Below are 16,136 nucleotides of genomic sequence, written 5' to 3' on the forward strand. Positions count from 1 at the left end.
CTAGTTTTTTTATTTCCAAAAAAAAAATTAAAAATTATTAAAGTGTTTAGAATAATAATAATAATAATAATAATAATAATAATCATCATCAAATTTGAAAACTGAAAGACAGGCTGAAAGTCAGTCCCCAAATATTGATTTTTTAACTCTTCTTAAAACATTGACATTGTGTTGTCTGAAAATGTACATAAACAAGCCTTAAAACATTCCACCTTTTTGTTATTTTAAAGTTCTAAACAATATTTATATTTTAAGTATTAAAACAAGTATTAGTAAATCAAGAGAAACAAAGAATTCAAGTGATGTTTTACAAACTATTCCCCAAAGCTGAACAGTCAAAACAAATTGAATCTATGAAAGCAACTGAAAAATGCTATATTTTGCATTCCAGGGCTGTACACTGATAAATCATACAATGGGCTATATGCACACAGACTTTTCATTTCAGTCAGAAAAAAAATAAAAATAAAAAAGTGTGTGTGTGTGTGTCTGCCTGGCTATGATTTAAAGTGGGTATCAGAACAAACAAGAAGCACTGCATTAAATGATAATTTACCACACCATGTTTTTAAAAATACTGGGGTAAAATTTATTTCCACTGTTTAATTGAGTTTCTGTGCTAGCCTGCTGCTATTTCGTCTCTTTTTATGCTTAACAACCAAATGAATGCTTAAGGTCATTTAACTGATTATATTTGACTTATATTAACACATCAATGCTGTAAAAATCTTATGAACCTGAAAATAGTCACATAAATCTTTCACCGGAAGTTCATCATTGGCTGAAAAACACTAGCTGTGCATATAGCCCATTCCTTCATGTTGTCGCAACTCAAATCGATTAAGTTAACTTGATTGTTTTAACAAATTTATGTGGATCAAACATAAAACAATTAAGTTAGCCTAAAGAAAACTAAAGAATGGTGTTGATTCAGCTCATTTAAAGTAAGTAGTTTAAACAAGCAGCATTTTTAGAGTGTAGTTGATGTCACTTTGTTATCAAACACTAGATTTGGTCCTGTAATTGGACATTTGTGTTTTGTTTGTGAAGTACTTGCACATACAGACTAGCTCAATATATGCACAACCTGAATTTCACAAAGTGAAGTTTCAAACTAATTTTGAGAGGAGCATGTGATATGATTGAGCATGACTGGGTGCTTATCTGTAATCAGTGATAATCCAATCAGGGGTGCGTTTCCCAAAACCATCGTTAGCCAACTAAGGTCGCAAGTTCCGTCGTTACAAACAGTTTGTTGACTTGCCGCTTCCCAAATCCGTCACTCCAACGAACATTCGCAAACTGCGTTGCAAACTTGAGGACTCGCAACTACAGCTCTAAAGCTGTCGTTAGAACCATAGTTCTTGGCTGTGTTCTATTCCCACTTATGCCCCCCCTATGCCCTATTCATTTAGAACATTCTAACATTCAAAGTTGGAATTATTAAAAAATAAAAAGCATTAAGGTCATCTCTCTTAGGTGTGATTTGCTTCCAAAATATTTTTACAGCTCAGTTTTAGCGATCTTCATGTTTACAATTGTGCTCCCTTCGTAGTGCACTTTTCAAAACATTGGTGTCATTTTGAACACAGCCTCATGGCGAAAGCTGACATTATTTAAAAGCGGAATTTATGTTCTGTCTCCAAAGCTTGTGAAAACAAAAAGCATATGTTAGTTATTTTAATTTATAGTGGGTTATTTATTAAATTTCTGTACTGTATATGACATGGGCCTGCTGGTTAGAACATTTCTGCAGTGGTTTACATGTCTCAAATTGTAGAAGTAGACTTTTAAAAATAAAAATAAATAAATAAACAACATCCTACTTAATAATAATAATTATTATCATCATCAACATTAATATTATTAATAATATTATTAAAGTATGTTTTTCCCTTTGTAATAAATAATAAATACTACATTACATTTCTTAATAAATAGCCTCATTATTTATTTATATGATTTATATATGATATTAGAATACATGTTAGCTTTTGTAAGTGATTTGTTTTAGAATAGAATTTATAATGTTCAACTTCTCACTACAATTAGCAAAGCAAACATAGGCCCTATGTGCCATTTAGATATTTTTCAGTTAATATGGAAAGAGAGTGCATATTTTACCAAATCTAATATTGGATTTTATTTTAAATGTGTGTGCGTGTAAAACAGTATAATTAGCACACGAAATTACGGGCTTTTCCTCTAAATTTGTTACTCCATCCCCGTTTATAGCATAATTATGGGTGTTTTACGTTATAACTAACATGGTTCAAGCTATGGATCTGCGACAGAGAAACTACGGGTTTTGGGAAACACTCGTCACTACATAGTTCTTTTCCCAAACGATGCATCGTACTATGATAGTTCAGCCACGAGTTGCATCGTTGTTTGGGAAATGCACCCCAGAGTGATCCAAGCTTATTAAATGGATCATTTTTTCCGTACTGCTCTATCTTCGTTTTGGAAGAATCCCCCCTTCCACCCCATCTCCTCCCTTTTCTAAGGAGAGCTTTTCACCTGATCTTGGATCCCCTTATATGCTTATTTAGTTGGCGGGAGCCTTGGGCTCAACTATCTCCAAGCTTAGGGTTTTCTCCAGGAACAGCGTGCCAAACCTGCTAATAACAGCAAACATATCTAAGTGGCAACTCTTGAAATTATGCATTTGTAACTTGAAAACAATAATGGTATTACTATTAGACAAGCCACCTTCAAAACATTTTAGAAAGATGCAAGGTCAATGTGAAAAGGCATCAATTTATCACTCAACAAAAACACCAACAACAACAACAAGGGCAACAGAAGATAAAACCCAGGAAAAGGATTTATTTCAAGCAATTATTCAAGTGCAAGTACAGTCAAAGGCATACAATCGGTTTCCACTTGACAAGCTCCAGAAAAGAGCTTCCTAAACAAACAGCATTTATATTCTTCAGAATTGAACATGAAGGACAGTCTGGCATTTCAGACACATCAAAAAACCGTTGCATTAACGCACAAAAAAAGCGGTGATCAAAACAGCATAAATCACTTCCTCCCATATACAATAATGATTTCCAAGCAATGCTTTCTTTTCATCCAACAACACAACCCATGTGTACAGCTGGCAAGAGCGTACAGATCATTCGGGCTTTGTGCGACTTTGTGAACTTTGGAAGTCAGTAAGGGTGCGGTCCCACAGACGCAACACTTCCACGGACCTGGGCTAATACAGAAAGGAAATCCAGACGCAACGTCCCCCTGCTTTAATACAGAAGGATTATGTGCACACAACACCACAGTGAGACCAACAACAGCCTTCCCATCCAGAAAGAAAGAACAGGTGAAAGAGAGAGAGAGAGAGTATGAAAACAGAAGTAGAGAGAGAGAAAGAGAAAGAGAAAAAAAGCGAGGGAATTCTGGTAGCGCTTAAACTGAGGAGCACCTGTTGAGAAATGAAGACAGGTTAGCATCATCTGGAGCAGCTTTACTGTAGATAGACACAACATTAATTCAAACTCATATCAAAAGGAGGGTTTTTCATCTTTTGATATTCAATCCCATGCCGTGGTTTTCAAAATCAGTGTTAGTTTCACAGAGAAATATGGAATCCCAGTTCTGCCATCAGAAAAAAAAAGTTATAATGTGACTTCTGAGAATTCTGACTTTCTCACACAAAAAGTGAGACGTTAACTTAAGTTTTTAACTCAATATTGCAAAATACAAACGTGCAAGTCTGAAGTCAAAATAGTCAGATATAAAGTCAATTGCAAAAAATGTCAGTATTTCAAGTCCAAATGTAGCAGTTCTTTATAAATCAGTGGCAGAAATGAGCTTTCATAGGAAACCTTGTACTCCAAATATTATAATTTGAGTGTATCAAGTTGGCAGACTAGAAAAATCTTTAATGGTATTTTCTTTAAAGTTAATAAACTCAAAAACTAACCTATCAAAAATCAAAACTATGAATTGTATGACTGAACTGAATATAAAACAGCCTTTGGTGTGTAAGCTCAAAACAATAACTAGACGACTCAAAAACAACCACAAAATTTAGAGACCAAATACAGTGCAAAGAGCTTAACGCAAAGATATCAGAGATCCACGTTATCATCAACATCAGTGTGTTTGGTCTTTAAATGAAGCACTTTCAGAATGAAATTGCAGTTGCAATAAACAACTTAACCATCAACATTATATGAACTCACACTTTTTTTTAGTTAGACATAACACTTGCATGTCTTGATAGAAGTAAATGTGACCATCACTAAACATTTGCTATACAGTTTAAAAACAGTAATGGAGTATATAAATCCTAAAATGTCGTCGCCCTTAAACTACACCACAACACAAAACCCTTATAAAAACCCCAACACAAAACTAAACAAACAGCAATACGTCCGTCTCCATATTAATCTTTTGCAAAACACACACAAAACGACACCATTTAAACATTCATTATCCTTGCACAGTCTGACACAAAGCATGATGGGAACTGGAACTTGTTCAGTCTAAAGAGAGAGTTCACCACAAATTGAAAATGTAGTCACTTTACTCACCCTTTATTTCTTCTTTTAAAGATAAAATCAGGAATATCAGCCTGATCTCATGAGAAAACGTGACTGTTTTACGCTTTTGTCAGTTTAGTGGCTAATTCGTACAAGTTTGTACAAGTTCAGCCGTACAGCGTGGCACCCAACCCCACCCCTCAACCCAACCGTCATTGGGTGATGAGCAAATTGTACTAAATTGTACAAATGAGATTGTAGCAATTCATACGAATTAGCGACTAAATAAAAAAGTTACGAATTGCTGTGAGATCTTGTTGAAAATACTGAAGCTATTGACAACTACAGTATTTTCTACTATGGAAGTCAACATAAAAAAATAAGTAGAGGGTAAGTAATATGACAGCTTTTATTTGTTTGAGTGAATTATCAATTCATTTCTCTTTGGTTTTAAATTGTTTAACTATTAAATTTGATTTAACAATTCAATACAACACTGATTAAAAACAAAATACCTATAATTCCAGCCTGATAACATGAGAAAATTTTATTCTTTTACGCTTTGTCAGTTTAGAGGCTAATTTGAGTTCAGTCGTACAAAAATGTACAATTTTAAAAAGGAGGTGTGGTACATTTATTACTGAAATAAAACAAATAAGACTTTTTCCGTAAGAAAAAAACATCAAGACATACTGTGAAAATTCCTTTGCTCTGTTAAACATTGTTTGGGAAATATTTAACAAAAAAAACAAAAAAAATTCAAAGGGGGGGCTAATAATTCTGACTCTAACTGTATATTAGGTTTTAGTTATGATAATCCCAAAATCATTCCACATAAATCCGCAGTTTTTTAACAAAATTCTGAGCAGAAATAACAAAAAATGTCCGCAGATTCTGTCTGGCCCTAAGAATAAGCCACTAAATCAAAATGTTATGAATTGTCGTGAGATTGCGTTGATAATACATGTTATTCTTTCTCTCTCACGATCACCAAAGCTAAACAGCAACTCTGTCATGAAACAACCAGAACGAGTTTGAGACATTTCACCATTCAGTCAATCATTACACTAACCTGATGATAACCAAGACACAACTCTTACAAAACAAAATCACTTCAAAATTACTTATAAGCCATGAACCAGATTAACTATGAATTAGAACACACTTCATTTATGGCACCATCCTTTCCGGATTCATCCATCTCTCAATTTGGCTAACCCTAAATTCCACCTTGTCGGCCAAAAAACCTCACAAAAAACAACTAAAACCAAACTTTTAATAGAGCGTATATAATACCGAGATTTATATACACTACCCTAAATAGAAATTTTGAAAACCAATGCATTTCAGAATATAAAAAAAGAGCATTTCTTTAATGAAAAACCCTCCTTTCGGTTCTCCTGAAGATCTGTCCTGAAAAAGAGAAAAAAATGGTTTAATTTGAAGGTAAAAATGACTGCTGCTAATGGGGAAACAGTGCACAGTTTGTGATGCTTAAACTGTAAGAACTTGCTAAACCATTATACAATTAAAGCAGCAGAATTTGAAAGTGTTACAAATTCTAAGCTGATTACCCTAATAAAAAAGTGCAAGTAATCAAATAATATTAAATATTAATATTAAAGCAATAGGCCATCCTAATATTTTTATATACCGGCCAATCGCAGCATAAACGGCATTAAACAGTAAGGTTTTGGTACTAAAAAACAAAAAGAAAGAAAATAAAATGCACATAGAGTGTGCCAGCCACTTGTGATCGACAGAAATAATAAATTAAATAAATAAATAAATAAATAAAAAAGTAAACCTCAAGCCTACTCTCAAGTACAGAACAGAATAGAACGCATTCTCTGTTATTTTGACTAGACTGTTTGTCAAGTCCATAAAAAAATGTCACATGTGTGATTACATCTGGGAAAGGGACATTTCCCCTCAAAGTTATTTAACACTTACAATGAAGTTACTAAAAGATTCAATATGAATCAGTTTTTCTGTTATAAGACTGATTTAAAATATGTCTTATAAGATTTAAAATGAGTCACTCAGACTGCTTTACGCGTTTTAAATCCACAGGATTCACTCTTCTAGTATAAATAAATACCTTCAAACCAAAAAATAAATGTTTGCATTTGCAACTTCAAAAATATTGGTCTTAAAAAAAAAAACATTAACTCAAAAGTAAACAAAAAAAAAAGATTGGAGTGCATCTACGTTTAGGTTAATTAACGTTCATAATCTTACCCATTATTATGCATTTTTGTAATTCCTGAAAACTCACAATGCAAACTATTAACACAAACATACACATATAGACAAAGAGGGATCAAACTGGGATCGACCATGCCCAACTACCACTCTACAACAGAAGATCAGCAAATTACAAGTGCATCTTTAAACAAGTGGATGCTGAAGGGTCGCGGTTAACATGTTAACTTTGAAAAACATAATGGACAAAACAACACCTCAGGTGCTTAAATCTACCCAACTCTGAAACACAATCTTCTACCTCAAATTTGGCAACATGAAAAAATGAACATTCAGGTGTATGGACAAAAAATATGTGTATGTTGTGTTCAGATTAAATAGGACTGACTCTTCAAACACAAATCAACATCAGACAACAGTTAATGGTGATAGACAGTTGGCTTCACATACCCGTATTTACATGGTATATATGTGACCATCTTTTATTTTTCATCTTTAAAATTTCCTCAAATAATAATCTCGAAGTTCTCAAATAACAAAACTGATGTAAAACGACCAAGGAATACTTTGTTCTATTGATATTTATATATATATATAAAAACAAACCGAGAAAAGAAATGTACCTGTCACATACTAGTTTTTAAACATGGGAAGATTTCGAGATGAGAAAACAACAGACTCGACAGTTTCACACAGTTTTTTCATTATATACATGGACACCGATAATAGTTGCTCCCAAACCCTTTGAAACGACAGACCTGGTTGTGTTGTTAACTATATTTATGTTATATTTCATTCACTGAAATGGCCCGAACATAAAAGACTCCACTATACTACTGTATCTGAAACAGACAAAGGTCTATTCTTTGAAGCAAAAAAATACAAATAATAAAGACGATGACATCATAACAGCGATAACCCATGATTAAAAGCCATGACATCACAAGATTGCATTACGCTCACTGGAGATATCAGCCCATATAGCAGTGCTCAAAACTAAATCTGTCTTCTGACACTCAAAGCCCTGTGTTACAACTAATGAGGAAAACAAGATGGATAAGGAAATATAGATGAAGGGATTAGGAAAGGTCTCTAACAGCAGGTGTTGACCAATCTCCAACTGACCTCAACAAGCCACTTGCATTCCCATCTCACTAACTTAAAAATGATCAACCAAGCCAAAGGTCTACCATTTATCCAGATCTCTCTTCACAACGAACTTAAAGTTGATCGAAATTCAACCAATGTCAACAAACACAGCAGCATCAAAATCTATAATAAAATCGCACGGGCCATGATTCAACCATCCTCTTCTCTACACAATGTGTGCTACGAGGAAAGAAAACCAAACATATTAAAAAAGGAAGGGGAATTTCTGCCTGATTTTTATACTTTCTTGGAAGCCATCTCAAACAACAATTAAAAGAATCTAAACATGAGACTCCAACACCGAAACTTAAAACCAAAGTATAAAAGTCATTTACTGTTGAATTGTTTTTCAGCTGTCCTTAGACACGCATTATGAACTACAAACCAGCTCTGCAGACCAGAACTCAGCTTCAATACATTTACAATGGTGAAAGCGACCATGAAAAACTAAAAATGGTGAACAGTCATGTACAATAGCCCAAAAAAAGAGACAATGACAATCTACATTGACTTCCAATAAAGACACACAACTAGAATTCAAAATCTCACAGTGGCTTCCAAAACAGCACAACCCAAACCGGTCCCTGAAGCGCCATAAAAGCACTTCAACATCTCTACAAAGCAGTGCTTTCCACACTGTGGTCGACAAGCTCAACGCAAAGACTTCAAATAAGAAGTCTTCTGCTGCCCTCTGCAGGTGACAAAAACAACAACTGCAGCATGCAGAGACCAAACAACCCATTTACCACCTTTGCTCAAGTCAATTACTGTGGAAAACTCCAAAAGAAATCAAGAATTCATAACAGAATGTGTCTAATAGTCTATATGGAGAGCTACAGGATGGGAGCAACTATTATCAAGTGCCATCAAAATGTCTTGGTTTCCTAACTTTCTTTTCAACTGCTGGTTTCAATCATTACCGATTTCCATATATATGTATATACACATGAAGATACTGAAACAAGAGCAGGACTTCATGCCAAAGTTGAAGTACTAATGTAAAGTAATGCTGTGCCATATCCAGCAGGACACAGCTAGTGTTGGGCTCTTTGTCTTTGATTCTTTCATGCATATGACTGGAGTTTGTCGACAGTGCTTTTCTGCATGGCTTCCAAAACGTTTGATTCTTGATTGTGCGTCTGTCTTCCAGAAAAAGACATGTTCTTCTTGCTCACTTCTCTTTTCTTCTTGACTTTCTCCTCAGCCATCAATAATGGAAACGTCGATGTGAGACAAATCTATCATGTGCCTGATTAAGGGAACATGTGATTGAAATGAGACACGTGCATTCAAAAGGCATCTCCAACAAAACATGACCGTTGGTAGAGTCACCATAGAGCTTGTTTTTAATGGGTAAGATATGCTAATGCTTCATGTTTCACTTGCCAAACATTTTTGCAAACTATTGGGCACATCAACTCGTCCAATTTGATCAATAATACCAACAGAAAACACCTAAATGTATTATATAGGCTTTTTTCTGTTGTGTTCACACCTGCATTTTGGCTCTTTTGGTTCGTTTGATCCAGAACAAAAAGCAAGATACATGATCTATTTAATCAAACTTTCTTTTGTAATTTGAGATTATAAGTTTTGTAATTAGTAATAAGTTTTGGACTACAGATTCCGAGTATGGGGCACCAAATTTGACTACATCCCTTCACTTTGAATTGATTGCATATATCAATTGTAATACTAATGTTTACAATTAGGACCTAACCCTAACCTCTTATTTATTTTAGATGTCCAAGCAGGAGGTGTGTAAAGTCAACTGGTTGTATAACATTGAATAATTATATTCAAAACAATCAAACTTTAATTTAAAGTTTGAAAAAGCTGACAACAAAACTTTAAAAGCTTCCAAAAACACAAAAAAGGCAAGGTAGGATTAAATGAGTTAAGATATGTTTCACTTAATGTTCACACTGTTATGCCAGATTAATGGCATACCTATACATATTGTGCCAGTACTTACTGAACAAACCATGCTGGATTGGACGAGGTATGGTATGTGTGTACATCTGATAGTATTAGTATCGGTTTAGAACTTGTATAGAGCTTAAAAATGTGTAAATGAGTCAAAATTGCAAGACACAAAGATTTGTTTCAAGTAAACAGGTTTCCAATGCCTGTATTAAAAATCTACTGGTCAGGATTGGGAATAGGATGAGAAAAGTCAGGTATGCTTGAGAACTCAGTTCTGTTTTGGTGTTGCATCTTGTAACAATATATGTCTTGTTTCTGATTAGTTTTAACGTTTGCGTTCATAATTCACTCTAATCATCTTTTGTTAATAAGTGAAAAACAAACTTTTTAGAGGTCTCAATATGTTTGTTTAGTGCACACCAGGTTTGGATAGCAGCATTTAAAATATGAACTGCACTAACAAAGTGCAGCACCAGGGTTTGTTTTAATCAAACTAAACCTGACAAGTGTGAACACACCCATAGAACTTCATTTTTACCTTCATGATCTGCTGAAAAATGTATATGAATGAATAGAAATATGTTTCTATTTATAATCTTACTCACAAAAGACATTTCAGTAGTATATTCTTGTTGTGAACTTACAAATTTAAGATAAAAAGGATCTTAAAGTCAACAGCTCCCTCGATATTTGTGCAGTGTGATGAAGTCAATCTTACCTGTGGAAGCTGTGCTGAAAACTCACTGCATGTTCTGGGTTTGCGAACTTGGCGATGGCCTTCCGCTGCTCAGGCAACATATTAAACCTCTGTAGAAGAAAAGCACAAATGACATATAGCTGTAGATTTTATTTTCTACATTTCTACTTTGTTTGCTCTGTATGATTGGGAACAACAATTTGGTAAAAAAAAATCATACGGGAATGCAACGCAAACACAAACAGCCAGATGGCGCAATTGTACTATTTTTCAAAAGATCATCCTATAAACCAGGGGTGCCCAAACTTTTTCGTTTGAAATGCCCAAAAGATTGATATGACTAAACCATTTCCATCATTCTCCTTCTCTTCTCAGATGGGACGGTGGGCCAAATCAAAGGTTACCATAGGACAATTTTGGCCTGCGTGCCCTATTTTGGGCATCTCTGATATAAAGTTTATTTTGGGGTCAATGTCTTGTGAAAAAATAAAATAAGTAAAGGTAATGTGAGGGAAATTAATAAATTAATTTATTAATCACCTAAAATTTTCTATAAGGTTTAACATTTGTATGCTTTTGAAAAAAATTGTTGAAATAATAATATATTTGCCAAATGCACTGGTTGTCCAAATATATTAATCCTCAATATTTCTATGTGAGGATGACTGTCTCATGGGTTTGTAACTGTGCATTGATTGCACATTAGTTTAAAAATTTGCTGAATTGGTGGTAATGCACACTTTTAAACCAATCAAAATGTAGTATTTAGACAGAAAGTGGTAAAAATTTGATAAAAACTATGGAAATCGAACATTTTAATACCTTTAAACTCAGGATTTGAACCACAAACTTATTTTTTTAACCAGTTATTTTCTACTCCACTTGTAATGCTCTCTTCACTATGTTCCACTCAGTAAAGCTCAATGTTTTCACCTAGCATATTGAAATATACACAAAGTGTTCAAAAACACACCAAAAAATTCCACATTAGATCAAGAAAATCTAAAGCTTTAAATATATTAATGAATGACGATGTCTTATGCTGTTTAACCAGCAGGTGGTGCTGCTGTCAATCCAACCAGTTCAAACGCTAAACATAGTTAAATGTTTAGTGTCAATTACATTTCTCAAGTGTCAAATCAGAACTGATCTTTTGTTATGCAAACAGCAATATAGTTCCCTGATGGATTAGTATATTAGCCATCCTCAAGCTTCTTATCGTTGTATTTAAAAGAAGGTCTAAATTCAAGCCCTTCTTTCTTTTGCCTAATCCTTATGCTGTGCTGCTTATATTTATAAGACAGTATAACAGTGGTCCTGTCAGCTGTGTGCAAAGGGTCCGAAACAAATAATGATGGGAAAACACCATCCTGCATGAACAGTGGAAGAATTTTAGAAGAACCTGACAGTTATTTATGACACCCTGTTCAACAACTTCTGCGCTAGTCCAAAATTAACATTTTGCCACACTTCTCAAAAGCCAGAGAGTTGAACAACATGAAACCGACTACACATTATTTAATTAAAAACAGCAGAAAGAAAAAAAAATAAATCACAAAATCTGCAGATTGTATTATTATTGAAAGAATTTATATATTAAAGATAAAGAATATTGAATTTTGGACTGAATTATATAAATCATTAATATGGTTAAAGTATACTCAGAATAATTTAAATGAATAGTGAAAAAAATAAAAACATTTGTAAAAGGACTGGGTGATTAAAATAAAATCTCAAAGACATTTGTGCAAAGCCGTGATTGTCTCGTACATCTTGTCAGGGAAGCAAGGTTCCGCAAAATATCCTCCATAGGCCAGAGGGTGCTCTCGTGCAGAAACAGGCACAAAGCAGTAATCCAGTAAATACGAATAGCATTGCAATATAAAAGCAAAGATTTTACCGCATTCATTGATTCAGCATGACTACTAATCTCATGGCTATGAAATCATCCTGCAGAAAAATTTATTTCAAACATTAGACTGAAGTTATGAAACAGGTTTGGAGTGAAAACCTAAAGCACGTTTTTATGTCACATTTTCTCATGCAGCCTTAATTCATTTCATCAATGTAATTTTGACAGAATGATCATCTCAATCTCACTATAATCAGATTAAACATGATTTTGCATAGCTTGTCAGTGAACTATGACTTTTTGTAGTAAATGCTGCTCCATCTGAGAGCACGTGCTGGAGATTTACTAGAACCAGCTGTACTAACAAAATGCACTTGGAAATCACATTCGAATAGTCACCCAGCTTTACATTAAAAAAAAGAAAAGAGCTGCTCAATTTGGTTGTCAAAATCTAAAAACAGTAGAGCTGCACGATTCTGGCTAAAATGAGAATCGCGATTTTTTTGTGCCTAAAATAAAGATCCTGATTTTCTCACGATTCTGTTGATGTAAAATAAAGGTTAATATGAGTGGGCTATTATTGTTGTTATTCTCAAACATGTGGTAAAACAGCAATAGGCTTTGTGTAGCTGTACTGTTAAAATACTAAATTTTGTATAGACTTGGAATGGTGGACTTGAACAGACTTTAGATTTGTCCTGGTCATTAATGCTGATGATAATTCTGATGTTGAATTATTGTGTTTGAGACATGCTTACAATCTGTCATTTTCTGCTTAAAATCTGTCACTGACGTGATTTTCGTGAATACAGAAGACTGGGATGGTATTTTTGCTTTTCGTCGGTTTTTGGATACTTTTTGAGCTGGAATCAGTCAGCTACAACAGTCTGGCAATACTGTGTGTGCTTTCAGTTTCATTTTCACTGCTAAGAGCAGTTCACTTCCCGCGCGGCTCCCAAATGATCACTCTGTCACAAACTGAATGTTATTTACAACTTTATTAGCTGTTATTCACAGTCTATGCAGGTTCTGTTCACTAAAGTAGACTTCATTCAGAGGCGAGCCCGCGCCCGCTCTCTCTGTGGTAACAGCTGACGCATCATTACATGAAGACAGTAATTACATTTTTAGGGTGAATAATATCTTGCATGTGACTCTTTCAACACCATTTGGAGGCGTCCACGTTGCTGAACAACGTTTGTAAAACAATGTGAAGACATGTGTGGCTACCATTGCTTCTCTCCAGAACTTGAAAATATGATTGACAGAATCGTAGAAATGCTGGATTAAAATCATCTAGTGGGTCGAATCGAGATTGTGATCTTTTTACGATTAATTGTGCAGCTCTAAAAAAACAGTATTAACAATTTGATAATTGTGCTAAATCAAATAGGATTTTGGGGCACTTTTAGACTGTATTAAAACAATTGACCAGTCAATGAATTATACTGGTATATAAAACTCGCTAATGCAGAAATCTATTCAAATTTAGCACATTAAGGGGCCAATCACACAGAACATGCTTTTTGCGTTGAGAGGCACATTCTTTGAATGGTTTACTTATGGCTATGAGTGTTTTGCGCGTCGCTTATGTGCCCTGCACGCCTTACATTTTAACCGCCTGCTGTGTTTCGCATTTTTTTGCTGTTGTGTGCTGTGTGCTCGCAGTTGAAAAAAAGTCAACAGCTATGTCACTTGCGTCTTTTTTATTTTCCAATCAGCAGAGGCGGGGTTTCCATTGATATGCCTGCAGTGTTTGTGTTGTCAAGACGACTACAGAGACTTTTGAAGATGGAGGAGAGACTAGCGGTTGCTCTTTTGAGTTATCCAGAGCTGTATGACTTCACACATCTTAAATATCACAATATTATTAAATATTATAAGTATAACAATATCAACAGCAACACTCCTGCACAATACACAGCTGATTCAGACATTGCCTGGCGAAAAAAAAAAAGCGTGTATTTTCAGAACGGAAAATCAACTAAAATTCTTGATCATTAACAAGCCAAAAATATAAATGTATTTTTGATGAGTGAAAAACAAAGCTTAGGCTTCCTAACCTCAACAGGGCCAATGGAGTTGAGCAGGTTCAGGAGCTGTTTATTGGTTGTGGTGGTTGATAAACCCTCAATGCAGACAGTGCTGGGCTGATGATCTTGAGCTCTCGGGTTCTGTTGCGTCAGCAAGCGATTCGTTCCACGGCCACGTCCTCTTCCTCGAACTACCAACTGTGGAGATCGATAAAGATGCAGAGAACTATTTATTAACAACTACTATGATACAATTAACAAAAACAAGTAAGAGGACACATCATAGAGCTAGCCACTGCTTTTATGTAATGTGGGAACAAGAGATGATTATTAGATTGCGTAATCTTTGTTGTTTAATTCATTATCATATCCTTTAACCATTTTTATTCTACAACTCTACAGCAGTTCAGCAGATCGAACACAATTCAGTAACTGCTCCTAAAAACGAACATATTCCTCAATAATTCATAAACATAATGGTGTTAATTTTAATATTTTCAGAGGCACTGTTAAACATCAATAGTTTAACCACACTATTTGTAAATGGTTTCAATAAGGTAAAGTCTGTGAATGTAATTTCTGCAGTGTTCTTGGTTTATTTTACCGCTAAAATATTAGAAAAATACTTTACTTCCCAAAGTTTCGTGTTCACCATTATTTGTGATTCAGGTAAAAAAAAAAAAAAAAAAACATGCATAAATGTGGCCAATAAGCCAGCTGCAACATCAAGGTGAAGTGCTTTTTGTCTGAGATAGGAGAAGCAGTCCTGCAATCTCTTCAGCACTTTACTGATTAAGCCTCTGAAGCGACTGGAGGGAAGAGACTTCAGAAAGAGGCCATCATTAAGTCACGCCTGGAGTTTGCTAGAGGCCATGTGACAAAACCTGCTGAATGAAAATGTTGTGGTCTGTTGAGACTGAAGCTGAGCTCTTTGGCCTTGAAAGCAAAGCTTTACGCTGGGCACAAACCAAAGACAGATAACACTAACATTACAGTCAAGCACACACATTGCTTCAGTATAAGAAAAGCCTTTCATTTTGTAAGGCAATAAAGACTTTTTTTAAAGGCATTCAAGTTTCACCTTGTAAAACCGATTTTTTCCTTTTTACACAAAAAAACGTTTAGAATTACAATTTATTCCTGTGATGGCAAAGCTTCAGTTTTCAGTCTGACTGTTTCATTGTTATCATTCAGCAATCATTGAAGTATGCTCTTTTATTTTATTGTTATCAATTTATTCAAAATCAGTACATTAAAATAACACGCACGTAATACTCTGAAGCTGTAAACACTGTTCATTAGGGCTGCATGATATTGGAGAAATCTGATACTGTGATTTTTTTTTTCTGCGATAAACATTGGGATAAGAATTGATAAATATTGGGATATGAATACAGTTTCACAAGATCGTTTTGAATAGCACAATTTGATGCTAACAGTCTTCAAGTACAGAATTGATTAATCACACTGCAAAAAATGCTTTTCTTACCTTGCTTAGTCTTATTTTTAGCTCAAATATCAAACATTTCTTAGATCTAGTATATATATTGTTTTGTTTTTAACTTTAGAAGAAATACGCCAAAGTTAAGAGTTTTTAGAATAGAATGCCTATTACAGTCACTGTACACGTCTACTATGTACATTATATACAAGTGCGATGAGATTAAGTGCTCACTCTTCAGTGCAAACATTTACAGTAGAAATAACTGTAGAAGATAAACAGTAGTGCAAAATGGGGGGGGGGGGGGGGGGGGGGGGATTTAGGGTGAGGTGGAGTAAACAGT

At 34.6% G+C, this 16,136-nt stretch overlaps 1 protein-coding gene across 8 annotated transcripts in view; it reads right to left on the reverse strand.

Annotated features, from left to right (window-relative positions):
* Nucleotides 1–7,114: 7,114 nt before the first annotated feature.
* The window catches only part of rbm33a (RNA binding motif protein 33a), a 54,671-nt gene continuing 45,649 nt past the window's right edge, over nucleotides 7,115–16,136 (reverse strand). For all 8 annotated transcript variants that reach the window (XM_087261626.1, XM_087261624.1, XM_087261622.1 and 5 more), the window contains exons 17-19: nucleotides 14,383–14,550; nucleotides 10,489–10,577; nucleotides 7,115–9,093 (exon numbers count right to left, since the gene is read on the reverse strand). In XM_087261626.1, the coding sequence (XP_087117752.1) occupies nucleotides 9,045–9,093; nucleotides 10,489–10,577; nucleotides 14,383–14,550 (306 nt within the window). In that variant the 3' untranslated portion in view covers nucleotides 7,115–9,044. The remainder of the gene's footprint in view (nucleotides 9,094–10,488; nucleotides 10,578–14,382; nucleotides 14,551–16,136) is intronic.

Source organism: Danio rerio, chromosome 7 (genome assembly GCF_052040795.2).
Source record: "Danio rerio strain M-AB ecotype USA chromosome 7, GRCz13ab, whole genome shotgun sequence".
Taxonomy (NCBI): domain Eukaryota; kingdom Metazoa; phylum Chordata; class Actinopteri; order Cypriniformes; family Danionidae; genus Danio; species Danio rerio.